This window comes from Pyrgilauda ruficollis, unplaced genomic scaffold, assembly GCF_017590135.1.
Source record: "Pyrgilauda ruficollis isolate IOZ18807 unplaced genomic scaffold, ASM1759013v1 scaffold1, whole genome shotgun sequence".
NCBI lineage: Eukaryota > Metazoa > Chordata > Aves > Passeriformes > Passeridae > Pyrgilauda > Pyrgilauda ruficollis.
In genome coordinates, this window is record NW_024508100.1 from 10,397,128 (window position 1) to 10,413,647 (window position 16,520).

Sequence of the window (16,520 nt, forward strand, 5' to 3'; positions counted from 1 at the left end):
AAGCCTTTCAGATTTATTAGAGACAAAAACCTTCTAGGTATCTTAAAGCAAGTTTTACAGCAAGTTCAGTTCACTGACATTTTAAAATACTTGCTTTGACTTGAATGGGGCTTTGGTTGTTTCCCCAGAGCCTCAAGCCACAGCCTCTGCCATGGTCAGATGTGGCTCCCACTGAAGAGGCCTCCTTTCTAAGGTAACCCTAGGTTACCTTTGGTCCCCCTCACTTGTCCCTGCCTCCATGAGGGCTCTGCTCACTCTTGCTGTCCCTAATCCCACAGCATCAATTCCCTCTGGTTCCACTGCAGAGCAAGGTGAGAGCTCAGGAATGCTGATGGCTGTGAAGAATCCATCATGCATGGTTGGTGACTGCAGAGAGGGAGGGCCCTGGCACGCTCACTCCGCTCACCCCATGTGCTCTGTCCTCTCTGTGCACAGCAGGAAGAAAACTCACTGTGTAGGACAAGTGGGAAGTCTCATAGACAAGGAGATCTTCCCAGTTCCCACACAGGAAGAGATCACTGTGGTGCACAGATAAGGAATCTAATCCAGGCATTCACTCATATAGTCTAGAATATTCCTTTCCAACTTCAGATTGAAAAGCTTCACTCCCCTCTTCACAATATTTTCTTTAGACAGACCTGGGACATAGTCCTTGTCCTTAGAAGAGAACTAAGAAAAAAGCCCCAGCCTCCTTAGGTCCTTAGGTAATTTCTCCCCCCTCATTTTAGGCAAAGTCTCCCTATATACAATTCACTTTTTTTCTTTCCATTGAGTTACTGGGAACATCAGATTGATTCAGCTTCCACGCTCTTGTTCCTTTCAAGAGGCAATTCAGACCCTCTTCCCTTTGAGCACAACTGCTGAACAATACACAGATCTTCCCTTGCTTCAGTAGCCCACACACAACATCACCCACTTCATTACAGAGGTGGTGAAAGGAAATTCTCTGTTCAACCACCTACTCATGTGCATTAAAGAAATAATGAGCAAAAAATCACCAAGCCTTTTGGACAGGAGAAAAAGGCAATTAAGAAAGGAACTTCACAGCTGTACTTCATCACTCGTGCAAAATTAAGCCCTAGAACCTGTTATTACACAATGCCCAGAAAAACTTGTTTGAATGGAGGTCAAAATCCAACAAGTACATACTAAATTGCTTAAGTATTTTAACCTCTCATCTGCTATGGCAATCTGCCTTGTCACCCTCTCCATGCCTTCAGCATGCAGTTTCCTCTCATCAGCATTATCACTGTCCATTCTCGCCCTCTGACTACGCATTCTTTAATTACATTTTGTTATCCTACAGCACTCTGGCTGTCACAAAATTCAACAACACACCATATGACACAAGCAAAAATAGAATAAATACATTTTTAAGGTCTCGGCAGATTTGTAAAGCATATGCTGCTTTATTCATAACTGAAAAGACAAGCTACCAGATCTAGAAGTGCACCTTAAATTATACTGCATGCAGCACTGGGCAACATGAGAGACTGCAGGGAGCAGAGATGCAATATAAAGCGGGTAATGAGGAGATGAAAAGCTATCACCAGGGCTGAAACCCTAGAAATGGCCTAACAGGGAGAGCTTTAGCCAGAGCACAAGTAGGACTAAGTATGGTGGAACTGCTGAAGACAAGGAACTACGTGGCAGCAACAGCTTCCAAGGTAAATGGAATATGAAATTAAGGAGACTCCCTTTACACGCTTCCTAACAGAAAACAACACTGGTCTACTGAGGAAATAAATTATACAGCAGTGGATCAGATAAAAGTAACAGTCAATGAACTTAGTTCACGCACACAAAAAAATTCCCATTTCCCAAAAATGGAAGTTTGTAGTTAGGAGGACCAAACTGGCACTTTAAGTCTTCCACAGGAAATCCTCACACCACACAGCTGCCCCAAGCTTGAGGTCACTCTTCAGCACAGTCACATTTTCCCTTTAGGCACATTCTCCTTTCCATTGACACGCACAGACAACGTGAAAGAGCCTGGCCAAGAGAAAGGTTTGAAGAAAAAAGAAACATCCACAATATCGACCGTTACAGGATGCATGGAATGAAAGATTTCTCCCTTGAAAATAACCTTTGCAGGGCTTTCTAGCTGTTCCTTGCTACAAAGAAAGTTCTGTTCTTGCTGAAGTTTTGGAAGAAGAAAAAAGCGAGAGAAGCCTTTAGAAAAATCCTTCCTTAGGAGGCTGCAATGAATTTGCATGCACCACGCAGACGCAAAATGAAGTTGAAAGCTTTGAAGAAGTATTCCACACAGAAACTACATTCTCTCTTTTTCTGAAGGCAACAAAACTTCTGTAGCACACTGTTTGTGCCATGACAGCTATTTTTTGCCACTTGCTTTGCTTGCAGTAGCTACCTCAAGTTCTCCCTAGGCCACCATCTGGTAAGGATTTACAACAGATTACAGGCAAAGATTTAACTTGGTGCACTGTACGTTTGTCTGGTTTAGCACGCTGTACAGGCTCAGCAACTTCTTGATAGGTTGTATGGACATAACGGACTCGTAACGTTGATCGAAGTAGTAAGTATTTGGAACAACATTTTTTCTCTTCCTTTATCTCCTCAGGAGTTGCTATAAACTGAGGAAAGCACAGAAAATCCTCTCTTGCATAACTTGGATTATTTGAAATATGAACACAGATAATTAATTGAGAATGACACGCTGGAGACCTGCTGACCAGATTACCTCAGTGACGGGCATTCTGGCAGCTTCCCTGAGACTCCTCAGAATTCCCTTTCTCTGCTTCCCCATTTTTGCAAAAGCCACAACTTTCCACATATGTTTGATAACTGGGGCATGCATATTAGCTCAAAGTACTACAGAGACCACTACTTCGCTCAAAAATCAAAGCAAAAGTAAAGATTGCTGCTGTGAAGAGAGCTAATTAGGCCTGATGCCTGGACTTACCCAGTACAGGTATCTTTCAGCTGAGTTAAACAGCCAAAGCAATGCTTAATAGTAGTAGCAATATTCACATTCACAACTGTAATCACATTTTAAAGCTCACCAAAATAAAATAATTTTGTATATTTTCTGTCAAAAGAAAGATCCTGACTATGTTATGATGCAATACAAATAATAATTTAATCACACAAGTGTTTTTAGGCAAGAAATTAATGTGCTTATTGAAAAGGGTGTCAAAGTAGGTTTGTGGGGCTTTTTTATAACTGGCAGGCTTCCACTTAAAATGCATATACTGATAGATTAGTCAGCTTAAACTACACTGCCATTTGTGCCACCTGGTTTCTCTTCTAACATGAAGATAACTCACTTTTGGAAAAAGGAAGACGTATACTCAAAAGCTTTCATACATATATGGAAAATTTTAATACTGTTAAAAGTATAATTAATATTTACACATTTATTTTGCTCCAGCAACTTTTGAATATTGTGTATTCACTTGGAAAAGGCGTCACTTTGGTTACAATCTGAAAGTTACACAAACCATCCTGAGAAGCAAAAACAATAGTGAGAAAAAGGGAGAGGAAAAAGTACTGATGGTCATTTTCATGTAATGAAAATCGACTAGCAGGACTGTGGAAAGATTTGTTGCAAAGATCTATCAAGCTGTCCTTACTTCAGCTGACATCATTCAAGAAAAAGCAATCACTGAACAAGACTTAGGAGTTTATTTTCCTCTGAACAACCACCTAAGCAAAACATCAGACAAATATAATAGGGTTAGGCTGCGCTATCTTATTATGATAGTCTGTAACAAAGAAAAGAGAGGCTCAAATGACTGCCTTTCCAATAACAGGCAGTCTCTGTATAGTATTTCATATGATTAACTGAAAATGCTTCACAGCAGCCAAGATGATGAAAGAACTGAGAAGTCCCTTGGAAGCTTGTGCAAACATAATTCCAATAAATTCAGCAATATTCCTCCCACCTCTCTCCCCACCGGCTCCAGAGCTACAAGTTAGAAACGAGAATGAGGTTCAGCACTATGTGGATAGCTAAGCCTGTACAAATTAAATGAAGGGGCAGGATGAACAGGACAGCAGTAGCCACTGCTAAGCTGGAAAAACCATGGTGCCTCAGTAGAGCTGCCTGAAAACCCAAATGACGTATGTAGCTGCTGGTAATTTTCAAGAGGTTCATCCATGGTGCCAGACACTGTGGCTGTTTCAAAACCTGTTCTGTCCCACTTCTCACTATAGGAGGTGCTGCAGGTATGCTCTGCAAGTCTCAACAAGCTATCATGCTTTTAGTGGTACAATAGTGCTAATTATCTAAATATATGCATTTCTAGAACATAGTACCTCTGCTTTTTTTTTAAAAATAATATGCAAACTCCACAAATGAAGACTCTACTTAGTATGACAAACAAACAAGGCCATGTCCACTCACAATACCATCCTGTACTCACACTCTTCCCTTCCTTGTAGTCAGCACCCCTGGATTTAGTTGCATCCAGAACTTATCGCCTGTGCACTGGAAGCAGGGAATGCTGGTGATCAGCCCTCTGGCTATACCTTGTGTCTCCCACTAACAACCACACACAAACAGAACAGGGTCAGGACAGTTTTAAAGACTGTCCATGCAATAACTATCAGCAGATTTCCTGAGTTCCTCAGTACTCCACACAGAACATGCCCATCCCACTGGACAGAGATGTTCCCACAGAGAGAAAGCATGTAGCTGTCTCATTTGGAATGGGGAGAGAAGGCAGCTTAGACTGGGGAAATTTGAGCTAAATACACAACAAGCCTCTTTAATTTATGATTATTATCAAACTCCAAGAGGCATGGCTGTTTGAGGTACCCTGCAGGAATAACCACAGCCATCTGTGCTAACGCCACTTTCAAGTACCCTTCCCATGGAAAGTAACCCAATGACCTCAAGCTCTACCTAAGGTTTGTTTTTTTCTAGTTTCTCCCTTCTGTCCTAAGTGTTGAAATTGTAAAGCTGAACTGATGTTTTCCAATTGCTGTCAAAGCATGTTTCTTCTCCTAGGCAGAGCTGGCAGGCAGAATTACACCAGATCAGGGCATGCACTGAGAATACTGAAGAGAAAGAATTCCAGCTGCCATAAAGAGCAAGAATTTCAGATTATCAGCTATGCTACAATGATTCAAAAATTACTTCTATATTTTCCCTAAAATGCCTGTCTGCAAAAGAGGTTCCTTGTTTACACAATCCAAAAGAAGCGGGCAGGAAGGCATCAGAGAAGTCTCAACATTTGCAACTGTAGTTTTCAGTGGTAACCTCCAGCAGATCATCTATATAAGCTTCCCCTCCCTAAAACCCCTGGCTCCTCCCTACCCACAGAAAGTCATTTTGACAAGCAATCTGTTACTCTGCCATTCTGAATAAATCAGGGGAAAAAGAATTACTCTTCTGATGCCTAAGAAAACTAAAAAGCCAGCCTTAAATCTGCTTCAGAAATGTTCTCATACTGCTCCTCACTTACATGGGCATGTCACCAAGCAGAGCAGCTCTTAACTTCCCAAGTCAAAATGAGCAGTGATTTTTTAACACTATTTCCTTAAATGTATATGAGTGGGCAGAGAAAAGAAGAGGCTAAATTATCTCATATCTTCCTGCTGCTCTATCTTCCCCAGTATTTCCACCATTGCGTAAAAGAAATTTCTTTCAATGTATACGCTGTATTTCCAAATGAAGGAGCACTGTTATCCCAAATCCCCACCACCACTGTATATAACACCTGTCATTTTGCAGTGCACCTGGCACACCTGCATTTTTGCTACAGACATTTAAGCCACTATTCTAAATTCACACCACAGCTCTACTCACAGCTGTGGAAAAACACCAGAGGGATGAAGTGAAGGCACTGGCTGTCACTTGACAACAGAACTGAGCCAATCTAACAGCTAACTTAATAGATTGCTCTTCCTCTCCTCTCAGTTCCTGCACCAGTTCCACCTGTGCTCCCAACCCAGCTCCAGAATGTAAGCTTTGAGAAAACTAACCCCCCTGCACAAGGGGGTTGCTATCAAATATTATCTCAAAAAAAGTAGTATATCACATCCAAACTAAAACTGAAACTTCATACAACTGGAAAAAAGGATATTCTAAATTATGTTTTTATGAAATGTTATGATGGCTGTAGGTACCTGTCCAAAATTTTATGGTGCTGGACTGCAGCACCTGCAGAATCAGAGCCAGAGCACAATCCTCTCACCTTGTGTAGACATGCTCAACATTCCTGGGAAAATCTTAAGTTTAAAAAAAAAGGGCACTACCAACTAGAAATAACTGAGCTTAGCTCCAACATCCAGACATACGCATTTGTTCTTGTAGGGGAGCTGTGGAAGACTTACTATTAACAGGAAGCAAACTTCAAGTAAAAATGAGCATGGAAGAATTAGTTACAAAAGGCAGAGAAGCTAGTTTGACACATGCACACACAAAGTAATTCTGCTTTACTAAGTGAGGGGGTGATAAAGTGTTTTGATTACTTGCTTTAGAGCCTCAACACAGCCAATAGATTTAAAAAGTCAGTATCCTAGGAGCTCATCAAACCTACCCAAAATAGCCATACTAGCTACAGACACAGTTTATTTTCACATCAAGCTACAGGTTTCTTCTTTAAAATATCTGGAAATAACTTAATTGCTGAATACAGCCATGTGATATATTGCTGAGATAACACAAGACTAACCTGCTGAACTTCATAATCTGCAGCTGCTCTAAAGGCTGACTAGATGAGGAGAAAAAGACCAAAATGGGTCAGACACAGGACCTGACATTAAAATATTCAAGTTCTGATCCTCAGTCTGATAAAACTGTTCAGCAAGCAAGATTCTGCAGAAAGAACTGAAAGGTTTAGTCCAGGTCTAAAAATCATCTTGTTTTTGTTCCCCACAGCAAACAGTACATTTAACTCTTCACACTATCTTTTGCCCAGAATGTACCTGCATTCAACAGTTAACTTTTATGTTACGTTGAACTCCCGCTTCAGCAGAAATGCTTATCTAGAGTAAAAGTCAGAAGCTGGAGAACAGCAGCTGTAACTTAACTGGTAAAATTGTTCTGCAGTATGTTCAGCTACAGTAGGGTAAGGTAAACAGGCTTGCAAGTTTTTGTTGTATTTCTCCTAAAAATAGGAGCAGGAGCTTTATTCCCCGCTTCTTTCCTTTGTGAAGGCTTCATATTTTTATTACACGACACAAGTTGTGAAGCCAAAGATTTGTTTGGCACAGCCTGCTGGCAACTGGAATCTCAGATTAACATTCTCTTATTGCAACTAACAACTATTTCCATGGGAACAAAGACAAAACTGTGATAATTCACAGCAGCCACAGCATCATACTGACCATGCCCTGTCCATACCAACTTCATATCTGATGGTTTCCAGCACAACAGATGACATGCACCATCTCACAATCATGAAGTGACAACTTTATCAATAAATCAATGCTACAGTTTATGAGAATTTTTATGTAAGAAAAACTGATTATTCATTTTGTTAGACGTCCTCCTTCTTAGCTAAGTGATAGAAGGAACTTGTAATTTTTCTATTATCATCTCTTTATTTTAAGTGGTGTTATTAACAAGAAGGAAAATTATGCCTCTATCCTAAACAGTTCTCAACAAAAGGAGTAGCAGAACAATCATTACCATGCAGGAACAAAGGCATGCTGAGATTAAAGTCACCTACTGAGCCTCGGGTAGCAAACCAGTGACCAGTCTTTTCCACTCCAGTGTATCATTAACTCAAAGTGGAGGCTGCTTCCCTGAATAAGAGCTAACTCATTCCCATTTACAGCACTACATCATCTGGTAATGAGTACAAAAATATTTGACTGGTGGAACTGAAAGCAGAATCTATTTAGACTCACTGAAGCACTGCAATCAGATATCCTAATTCACTTCTTCTGAGCTTGTTTCTTGCCATATCCAAAGAGCACAGTGCTGGTCTTAAAGATTCAACAATTTAAAAAATCTTAAAGGCATTACAGTTCCTTGTCCTGGTTCTGTTACTGTAGTTTACAGGAGAACTATATTTAATCTGATTAATAACTTACTTATTAAATCTAAACTTAAAGTTATATTTCCACAAACTTGACAGCATGAACAAAGTTAGAAGGGAATAAATAATTACTTATCTAGATGTAACTAGAAGAAAACCATCTCACAAGATATTTCTTGACTGATTTTTTTCTTTAAGTGATCCCTTTCAACTGCTGAGTCTTAGCAGCAAGCAATTACGAATAACACTTACCAAAGACTCTATGTACTTAATATCTTTTTATCATAGCATAATAAAGCATAAAGGCATCTAGTATATGTATAAATATACAGCATATATTTATACAGTATAAAGCATAAGAGTGTGAAGTATAAAGACATACTTTGGACTGAAGGACTGTGAATGTTATCCATCAGAGCACTATTAGAAGGTGACTTACAAAGGAAGGAGTATCTACATGCAATTAGACAATCCTATCAGTTGTCCTCCCAGGTAGAAGTACTAATACATTGGAAAACTGAACATTGAAGTACTTCCAAGTGTTAGGAAAAAATATACGACTACTAAGATCAAAGGTCTAAGTGATTGCTGCCAAGGCTAACACACAAATGATACTTCTCTATGTCGTGGTTATATGCAATATACTGGGGCATCAACCTGGAGCTAACTATTCTGAAGCACCAGTCCCACCAGAACAATGAAGTCTGAAAGAGAAATCAAAAGACTTGATTTCTGTGCCCATTTGTCATCATGTTTATTTTCATCTCTGAATCAGAATTAAATCTATTTCAATTTTAAAAACCCAAACAAAACAAAACAACAATTTTAAATATATAACTGTACCATTAATATACTGAATGTGAAAATAGAACAGCATATGGCAAAAGAGATTACAGGGATTAGCCAATTAAATGGTATGACTCAAACCGACATGATCCCCCAAATCTGTGTTTTGCAGTGAAGTATGTGGGGCCATGGGAGCATGACTTCACTTAATGCAAATAGCAAAGGCAAAGTTCTGAAAATACATGATTTGGCAAAAAGTATCTTCAAGGAAGTAGGGAGAAGTATGAGATGCTCAAAGCTTACAAGCTAAGAACAAATTCTCTACTTCTTTAATGCTGGAGTTCACAATACCAACTTGATGTAGAACTTATTGCAAGCAGTCACACCAGAAAATAACCTTGACCATAAAGTCTATACTCACGAATTATTCACATGCTTAGTACATAAGATATTAATTTTGACATACAAGACTACAGAACAAATTCTTGGTAATATAAAAACACAGTAAATGTCTCAGTGAAATCAAGTTTCCACAAGCATAAGAGAACAAAATATTCAAGCAGAGCTTCAGGCAGAGTGGAGGCCTGCTTCTAGGAGCTGAATGCAGATGGCAGTCCTCACCATCAGGTCTCACAGGGACACAAATAGCTCACCTGATCATTTAACAGAAGGAAAGAGGCAAAAGAAGCAGAGCTATCTGGAAACAGTGCCTCCCAAAGGTGAGATTACTGTCACCTTCATGCAACTGCCCTCATTACACCTTGTGCAAGTTCTGCTCAAAAGACACATCCTGCAGGAAAACAGGTCATTTTTCTGGCCTGTTTTCAGAAAGCCCATTTTTTCTGGCCCATTGCAGAATAATTATTCTGTTGGTTAACCCCTGGGATTCTGAGCACTTGCCTAAATAGAATTCATTCATTCAAGTTCAGCTGAGCTCATTCTTCTACAGTTATGTCAGAGATGCACAAAGAAATGTCAAAAGTCCAACAAACAGCAGTTCACAGATATCATACACATATGTGACCCATTAGAATAATGAATTTAAGACTTGATATTACTAAAAGTATAAATTTATAAATTGAAAGCTGTATTACAAAATAATATAAACACCTTTTATACACAGTTGCAGCTAAACCACCAAAAGGAATCAGTTTCAAACCAAAGCCATTCTTAGATTTAATTAACCTTGATACAATTTTAAATTCACCTTGATACAATTTTAAATGCCAGTATTATACAGAAGCATTAGCACTTTTAAGAGCTAAGTGAAACAAAAAGTATGTTGGTAAATTAAGTTGATAAAACTACCAAACCCACAATTTCCAAAAGCACCTTTTAATCAGTGCAACCTCAATAAGGTTGCACACACTTCTCCAACATCTTAAGTTTTCCTTTAGAAGGAACAGCTTAGTAAGAAACAAAGGGGGAAAAAAAGTCTCATTAAAACAGTGCAGTTTCAAGTTTTAACCTGACAGCTTTCAAAGGAACAAGAAACTACACATGGCTATGTAATGGACACGCTCTTACATAAAACTTGATCAGGGATGCACATATATGGAAATAAATGAAATTGAATTCAAATTTCCTGGGCTAAATCTTATAATATTATAACCACCTGACTGATTATCACAACGTGAAAAACTCAGCTGTCTCTTATGGATTTAATGGTAAATACAAAGCAGCTTATCCTCTATTTTATCTCATGCTGCTTCAGTTAAGAAAACAAGCCTCAAATCCATCAGTGACAGCTCTGAGATATGTAAGCAAAGTTCTGTGAAAGGTCACCAACATTTCATTTTCATTAACAACCTCCTCCCCATTATGCTTAGCAGAAAAATATTCTCTTATACACAACTGTACAGATTTTCAAGCCATAGCACATGCTACTTACAAAGCCCTTCATATATTTTACTGTCTGATTATGGCCTTGGTATCTACAACGGGGTGTATCAATATAACAACAGCAATAACAAATCTGTATTTCAAACAGAAGTAGTTTATTCGCTTACCTTGAGGAAAAGTATTTGGCTGCACTAAGTACAGGAATGCATGTACTATTTTAAACAAAATTCCTATTGCCCCAGGTTCATGGTATGCACCTGTATCATACGTCTTGGCTGGTACAAATCCAAAATCCAAAGTTCCAGGAGGTGGTTTGTATATAGGCTGTACCTCTGAAATTGTACTTCCACAAAAGAGCAGCAGCAGCAAACAGAGTTCCACAGCCATAGCGAGCAGTATTCATAAAACTGGAGGTAGAGGTATTTGTCCAACCAAGTCTAGAAATCTTCAATACGTTCACTTGAGGAGTAGCTTTCCAGCCAGGAGAATGCTGGTGCACTCTCACACCTTCAATTCTTAAATGTATTTTTACTTCAGAGTGGAACAGCAGCCTCTCGTGAAAATGACTCAGCGCACCATCTCTGGCAAAAAGAAGAAACAGCTCATTAACACGTGTGCAAGCAAATGGGAAAGTGCAAGAACCTGCAACCTTCTGTGGAAATTGAACGTATCAACAGCGGCAAAAGTGAGCCTGACAAAACAGGGAAGAAAAACATTTTGAGGCTTGTGAATAATATGTTATACTACATACATTGTATTTGAAAGAGGTGGAAAAAGAATTATGTACAGTTCCAGGTCAGTGAGTTTTCAAAAACAAAGAGAACGTTGATACAGCTCCAAGGGAAATAAAACTAAAGGAGCATTGCATGAATTGTGCTTCTGACTAAGCACAATATGTCATGTCACAACAATTACACAATGCATTTAATTACCACCTGATGGTTCTGTAGTTGATGACACTTATTACAAGTCATACCCCATATTTCTTTAATTTATACCTTTTAGCAAAACCTCCAATCCTAGTTATTCTTAACTGTTTTCCAAGATTAAAATTATACATCACTGAAAAGTTACCAAAAGAAAAAAAAAAAAAAACCAAAACAAAACAAAAAAAACCAAAACCAACAAAACATCACACTCTTGACAGATGACAATTGGTGTCAGCAATTACTTTCTATTAATCCAAGCTATCTCAAAGCTCTCCTTAGGAACTGGAGAAGTTTTTATTGAACAATTTTTATTTACAGCTTGTTAAAGCTGAGTGTCATTAAGATGGCTTTGGATGATTGTACTGTACTGTAAGAACATTCTGCACCGCAGCAGCTTAATCTACCACTACTTAAGAAATGTAAACAGAAACACCCTTGGCTTTCCAACAAATTAAGTGACCATGTCTTGATCTACAAGAAGCCAGGTAAGACTCCTTCACTTCAGCGTGCAACAGCAGTCTCTGAGGAAACAGACCAATGCCAACCAAATAAAAGACCACAGAGAAGCTGCTGCCATTCTCTGGCTCTGGAAGCTGCACATACCTGATGAGCGTGCCAGTGAGCACTGTGCTGACTTTCCCACCCCTCAGCCCGGCTTCTCTTGGGGACGCCTCTGCTGATCCCCCAGAGTGCCACTGGCAGGGCTGTGTGGGAGCACACTGCTCATGACAAGACATCACCTTCCCCAGGCACAGCAGGATCTCTGCTGCCCTTTTCAGCAGCACTGCCCAAGAGAAAAGCTTTCCATCTCCACCTTGGTATTCAGACCATTCACCAGCAAGAATGACAGCAAAATAACACAAACACCTCACAGCTTCAGTCAGCCCAACGCTACACCAGTGTCTTGACTTCCAAGGTACTTCCAGGTCAAAGAGACGCTCAAGACAGAGACTTAAAACCTGCAGTAAGGTGAGACTTAAATCTTCACAGTCTGGTCAAACACCAGCTACCTTTCTGAACCCAGTACTTTGCAAGAACTCAAAAACACATTGCAAGCTTGTTTAGTAGTCTGTGCTGCACTCAAAGGATAGGTCAAGAAAAACATGGAACAAAGAAATACAAGATCAGATCAAAGTCCTAGAGACAGTTTTGTTTCTACACTGCTCAAGTGGTTAAGAGGGAACACTCAAAACTGTCTTTCTTCCTCGTGGTTTATGAAAACCAAGAAGAATGAATAGTAATAATGCTACAATTAGCACAATTATCCAACCCTTATTCAAAAAGGTAATGTTAGCAATCCCTCTGAAATATGCTCAACACAAGCACACAGTAATTTAGAACACATAATACCATGGAAAAGAATGTTCTGTTAAAGATTAATGAAAGAAAACAAAAAGTTCAAATCCAAAATATTCATTTTTCTCGTTTAATTTTTTACTAAGACTAGTTTTCATCAGCCTAGAAGATAGTTTTTAGTGGAGTTTTATCAAATGCGCATCTTGCTATAAGGCTGAATACAGAGATAGTCAAAAAGTGAAAACTGCTTAGGCTGCAGTTTATTATCAAATCTCGAGACACCTACAAGACAAAATATCACAAGACCACAACTAGATGAAAAAAAATAATTTTGCCTTTATGGCAGAACAGTGAAAATTGTGCAAGTCTGATACACTACTGTTCTGATGCCAAAATTACCTTTGTTTTTACATATATTCCTCATATATATTCATAGCTCTGTGGACTATTATTGTATAGCTATATCGTTTCCTAGCTAACTCCAGTACTTTTCCTACTAGACGAATTCCTGAAGGTCTGTTCTAATCTTGCTTCTTCTGGGAATCAAAGCCGAGCCACCTTCTCAAGACAATTTCTCATGTTTTAGACATAAACAAGGTAGAGCTAGTAACAAGGGGGGGGTGCTTCAGAGGGGGTCAAACCTAGAGAGGAATTACTTCATTAACTGTATTTCTATTTGGGAATTCTTGTCAATTATGCTAATTTGCTAAACTTAAGAGAAGTGTAAAAGCCCTATATCACATGTACGTTTTCAACATAATTTCGGCATGCATGTCAGCGTGTTGTGCACCTGGAGGGACCCTCATTAAATGCTAACCACTTTTTATCACCTTAATCTTGTTTGGCTCTTGATTTTAGGAGCTCAAAGGCAACAGCTCAATTTTTTTCCTTAAAAAGAGATTTCAACAATTTTTCCAAGTCTGGTATAGTTTTCTGGAGACTTCTGAAGTACAGCTGCAACATTTCAGTGAGTCAGGAGAAAAAGCTCACACATGGTCACTGAGCCTTGATTCCAAAAGTTAAGGAAACAGGTGCAGCATCCATTTCAGTGAAATGTTAGGAGTGGTTGAGAAAGATGAAATTGAGAAGACGATGACGTCTCTAACTGGTGTCTTAAGGCAAAGCTCTCTGTAGTGCTCTGTTATATTAGAGAGAGGGCAGAAGAAGATATAGTACATGTACAAATTTTTTTTGTTAGATTTTAGATTAAAGACAATTTGAAGTCTATCTAATTGCACAAACAGGCAAAACAGTTAAAATGTTTTCCCAATACAGGAAAACAATCACTACACTTCTAGAAGTAAGTAGTCATGTATTAACCAAGATAAAGTGGGCAGTTTTAAGACAAGGACACTATTGAAATTGCAAGGACACTCCCTGTACTGCAGAAACTGACAATGTTTAGTGGAAAAACCTAAGTTTCCAATTCTACACAGTTTTCAGTCAGGCTTTTATAAAATTCAAGTCAGTTTCCTGCAAATCAACAAATCTGCACACTTATGACCATATTCTCTTCCCCTCCCTTTGCTGGCAAATATATAGCACAGCAAACATGGTATATACAATCTATACTGGGCAACTCCTGCAGACTGACACCAGTTCTTCTCTGTACCACATAAAACACTCATATTTTCAAGGTTACATTAATAATAATAATCAGGAACTTGCAGAAACACTATTAAACCTACAACTCAAGACACCTCCGAGCGTCTAATATGTATTCAACCTACCTAAAAATAACTCAGATGTAAAAAGCTCACAGCAGTTCTCCTTTTCTTGATATCTAAAAGAAACTTAGCTGGGAACTTATTAGTAGTTAAATATGCTAGATAAACAGCATTAAAGAGGAAAAATCTATCCCTGAAATCTGTAATTCTGAGAACTTCAAAAATGACATACACAGGAGTGACACAAATAAAGAGAAGTGAATAGCAGTTTATGCTAATCTTCATTGCAGCATGTGGGCATCTCATTTCCTCAGACACAGTGTGGCATCACTGCAGTCAATGAGTTACAGGAACTGCCAGTACATCTCTCTCCAAGTTCAAGTAAACAGTGAATGAAAAGAAGCTGTGTGAAACTTTGAAATGCTTACAGTAATTATCAAATAAGCTACCAATTTCATTACTACACGCCCTGTGAAGTACTTAACAAGTTAAAAGAAATTAAAAATTTTCATTATTATGTGTGGTTTGCAAATGTCCATTTGGAAGAGACACAAGCTTTTGCATTTTATTCGGTGGCCGACACTAATATTCTATATGTACAAGTCACTAAGCATAACTCCTGGGGTTCTAAACACTACCTGTGGAGAACATCATCACTCAAATATGCAGCAGCATTATCATCTCAGATATACCTATCCTGTTACTAAAAGTATTTTCCAAAACCAGCCTCTGCTTTAAGTTTAACAAGAGAAGAGGAGACAGAGCTAGATGCATTAGTTCAGCAACTTCCATGATACACCAACTCTGAATACCAGAGCTCAGAGGCAGCATGATGTGCAGCTCTTTGTTCCAATGGGACTGGCCTCCTTCTGTTTAACACCACAATCCATGCAAATACAGCACTGCAGTGCAGTGATGCAACCATGATTAACCCCGTGAACTGAAATTCAATCAGCCAGGGGCCAGACTGCTAAAGCTCAATGGGGGTGCCTGCTGGCAGTGAGCCAGGATGGGCTGGGATGGCGGTACATGCACTTGTCCATAGGAAGCCCACAGAACATCTATTACTTTTTTCAATCATACATTTGAAAATTCAAGTCCATAATCCCTGTCCCCCATGCCAGCAATCACCAGAAGTGAAATTAAAACAGCCACAAAACAGAGTTATAGGCAGACTGAAACTCCTAAGTATGGAAAAAAAAACCCAAAAAAACAACCAAACCCACACTACCACCTTCCCATTCAAGAGACCCAACACAGCAAGGCAAGTTAGACACTGGCAGGTTAAAAAGGTGTAGTTTTCTGTTACAAAATCTGCTTAGGCCTACCAACAATTACAACCTGTTGCCACAGGAAGACTGAGAAGCAGATAAACATAATAAACACCAGGGACTGCAGAACAGAGCTTGGCAGCACTGAGAAAAACTAAACAAATAGCATCTTCCACACAAGGCAGCCTTGGTACTCATCTGACTTGCCTGCTATATGTTCAACTTGAGTAAGTGAAAAATTGTGTTGGGTCAGGAGAAACTTAATATTCAAAATCCAGTTTGCTTTGAACAGCTTCTTACTAATTTCAAAATTAATAAACTAAAAAAGCAACATAGAAAAATTCTTCCATTTTACAAGTCACAGCCATTTGCAAGTAGAAGCACATCTGTAAAAATTCCAGGTGAGATACTTTCCCCCAAGTATAAGCAGGTCTGATTTTCAGCTGACTGCCTAAATATGTAAAGTACATTTTCACTAACTAAATAATTTATTTACCTTGATTCTAAGTGATCATTCTTTGTTAAATTACTTTCCAGCATCACATAGAAAATTGTAAAACACAGGAAGTCCAGCCCATAAACAGGCAGTTTTTGGGAAGTGTGAACTCATAAGCACTGGGTACGTGTCCCAACACCAAGGTACTGCAACACGACGCATGTTTCCCACTGGCAGCTGAGACCAAACCTTTCCTTCACCTTCCAATTACTTGCACAGGAGAGAACTCTTCCTCTAACAGGCTGCCTCGTCCTTATCTCCAAACTGCAGAGGAGCGCGGG

General features: G+C 39.1%; 1 protein-coding gene across 4 annotated transcripts in view; it reads right to left on the bottom strand.

The window, feature by feature from the left end:
• The window catches only part of PROM1 (prominin 1), a 54,794-nt gene extending 43,633 nt beyond the window's left edge, over positions 1-11,161 (bottom strand). For all 4 annotated transcript variants that reach the window (XM_041476338.1, XM_041476154.1, XM_041476247.1 and 1 more), the window contains exon 1: positions 10,748-11,161. In XM_041476338.1, the coding sequence (XP_041332272.1) occupies positions 10,748-10,967 (220 nt within the window). In that variant the 5' untranslated portion in view covers positions 10,968-11,161. The remainder of the gene's footprint in view (positions 1-10,747) is intronic.
• Between the last annotated feature and the right edge of the window lie 5,359 nt (positions 11,162-16,520).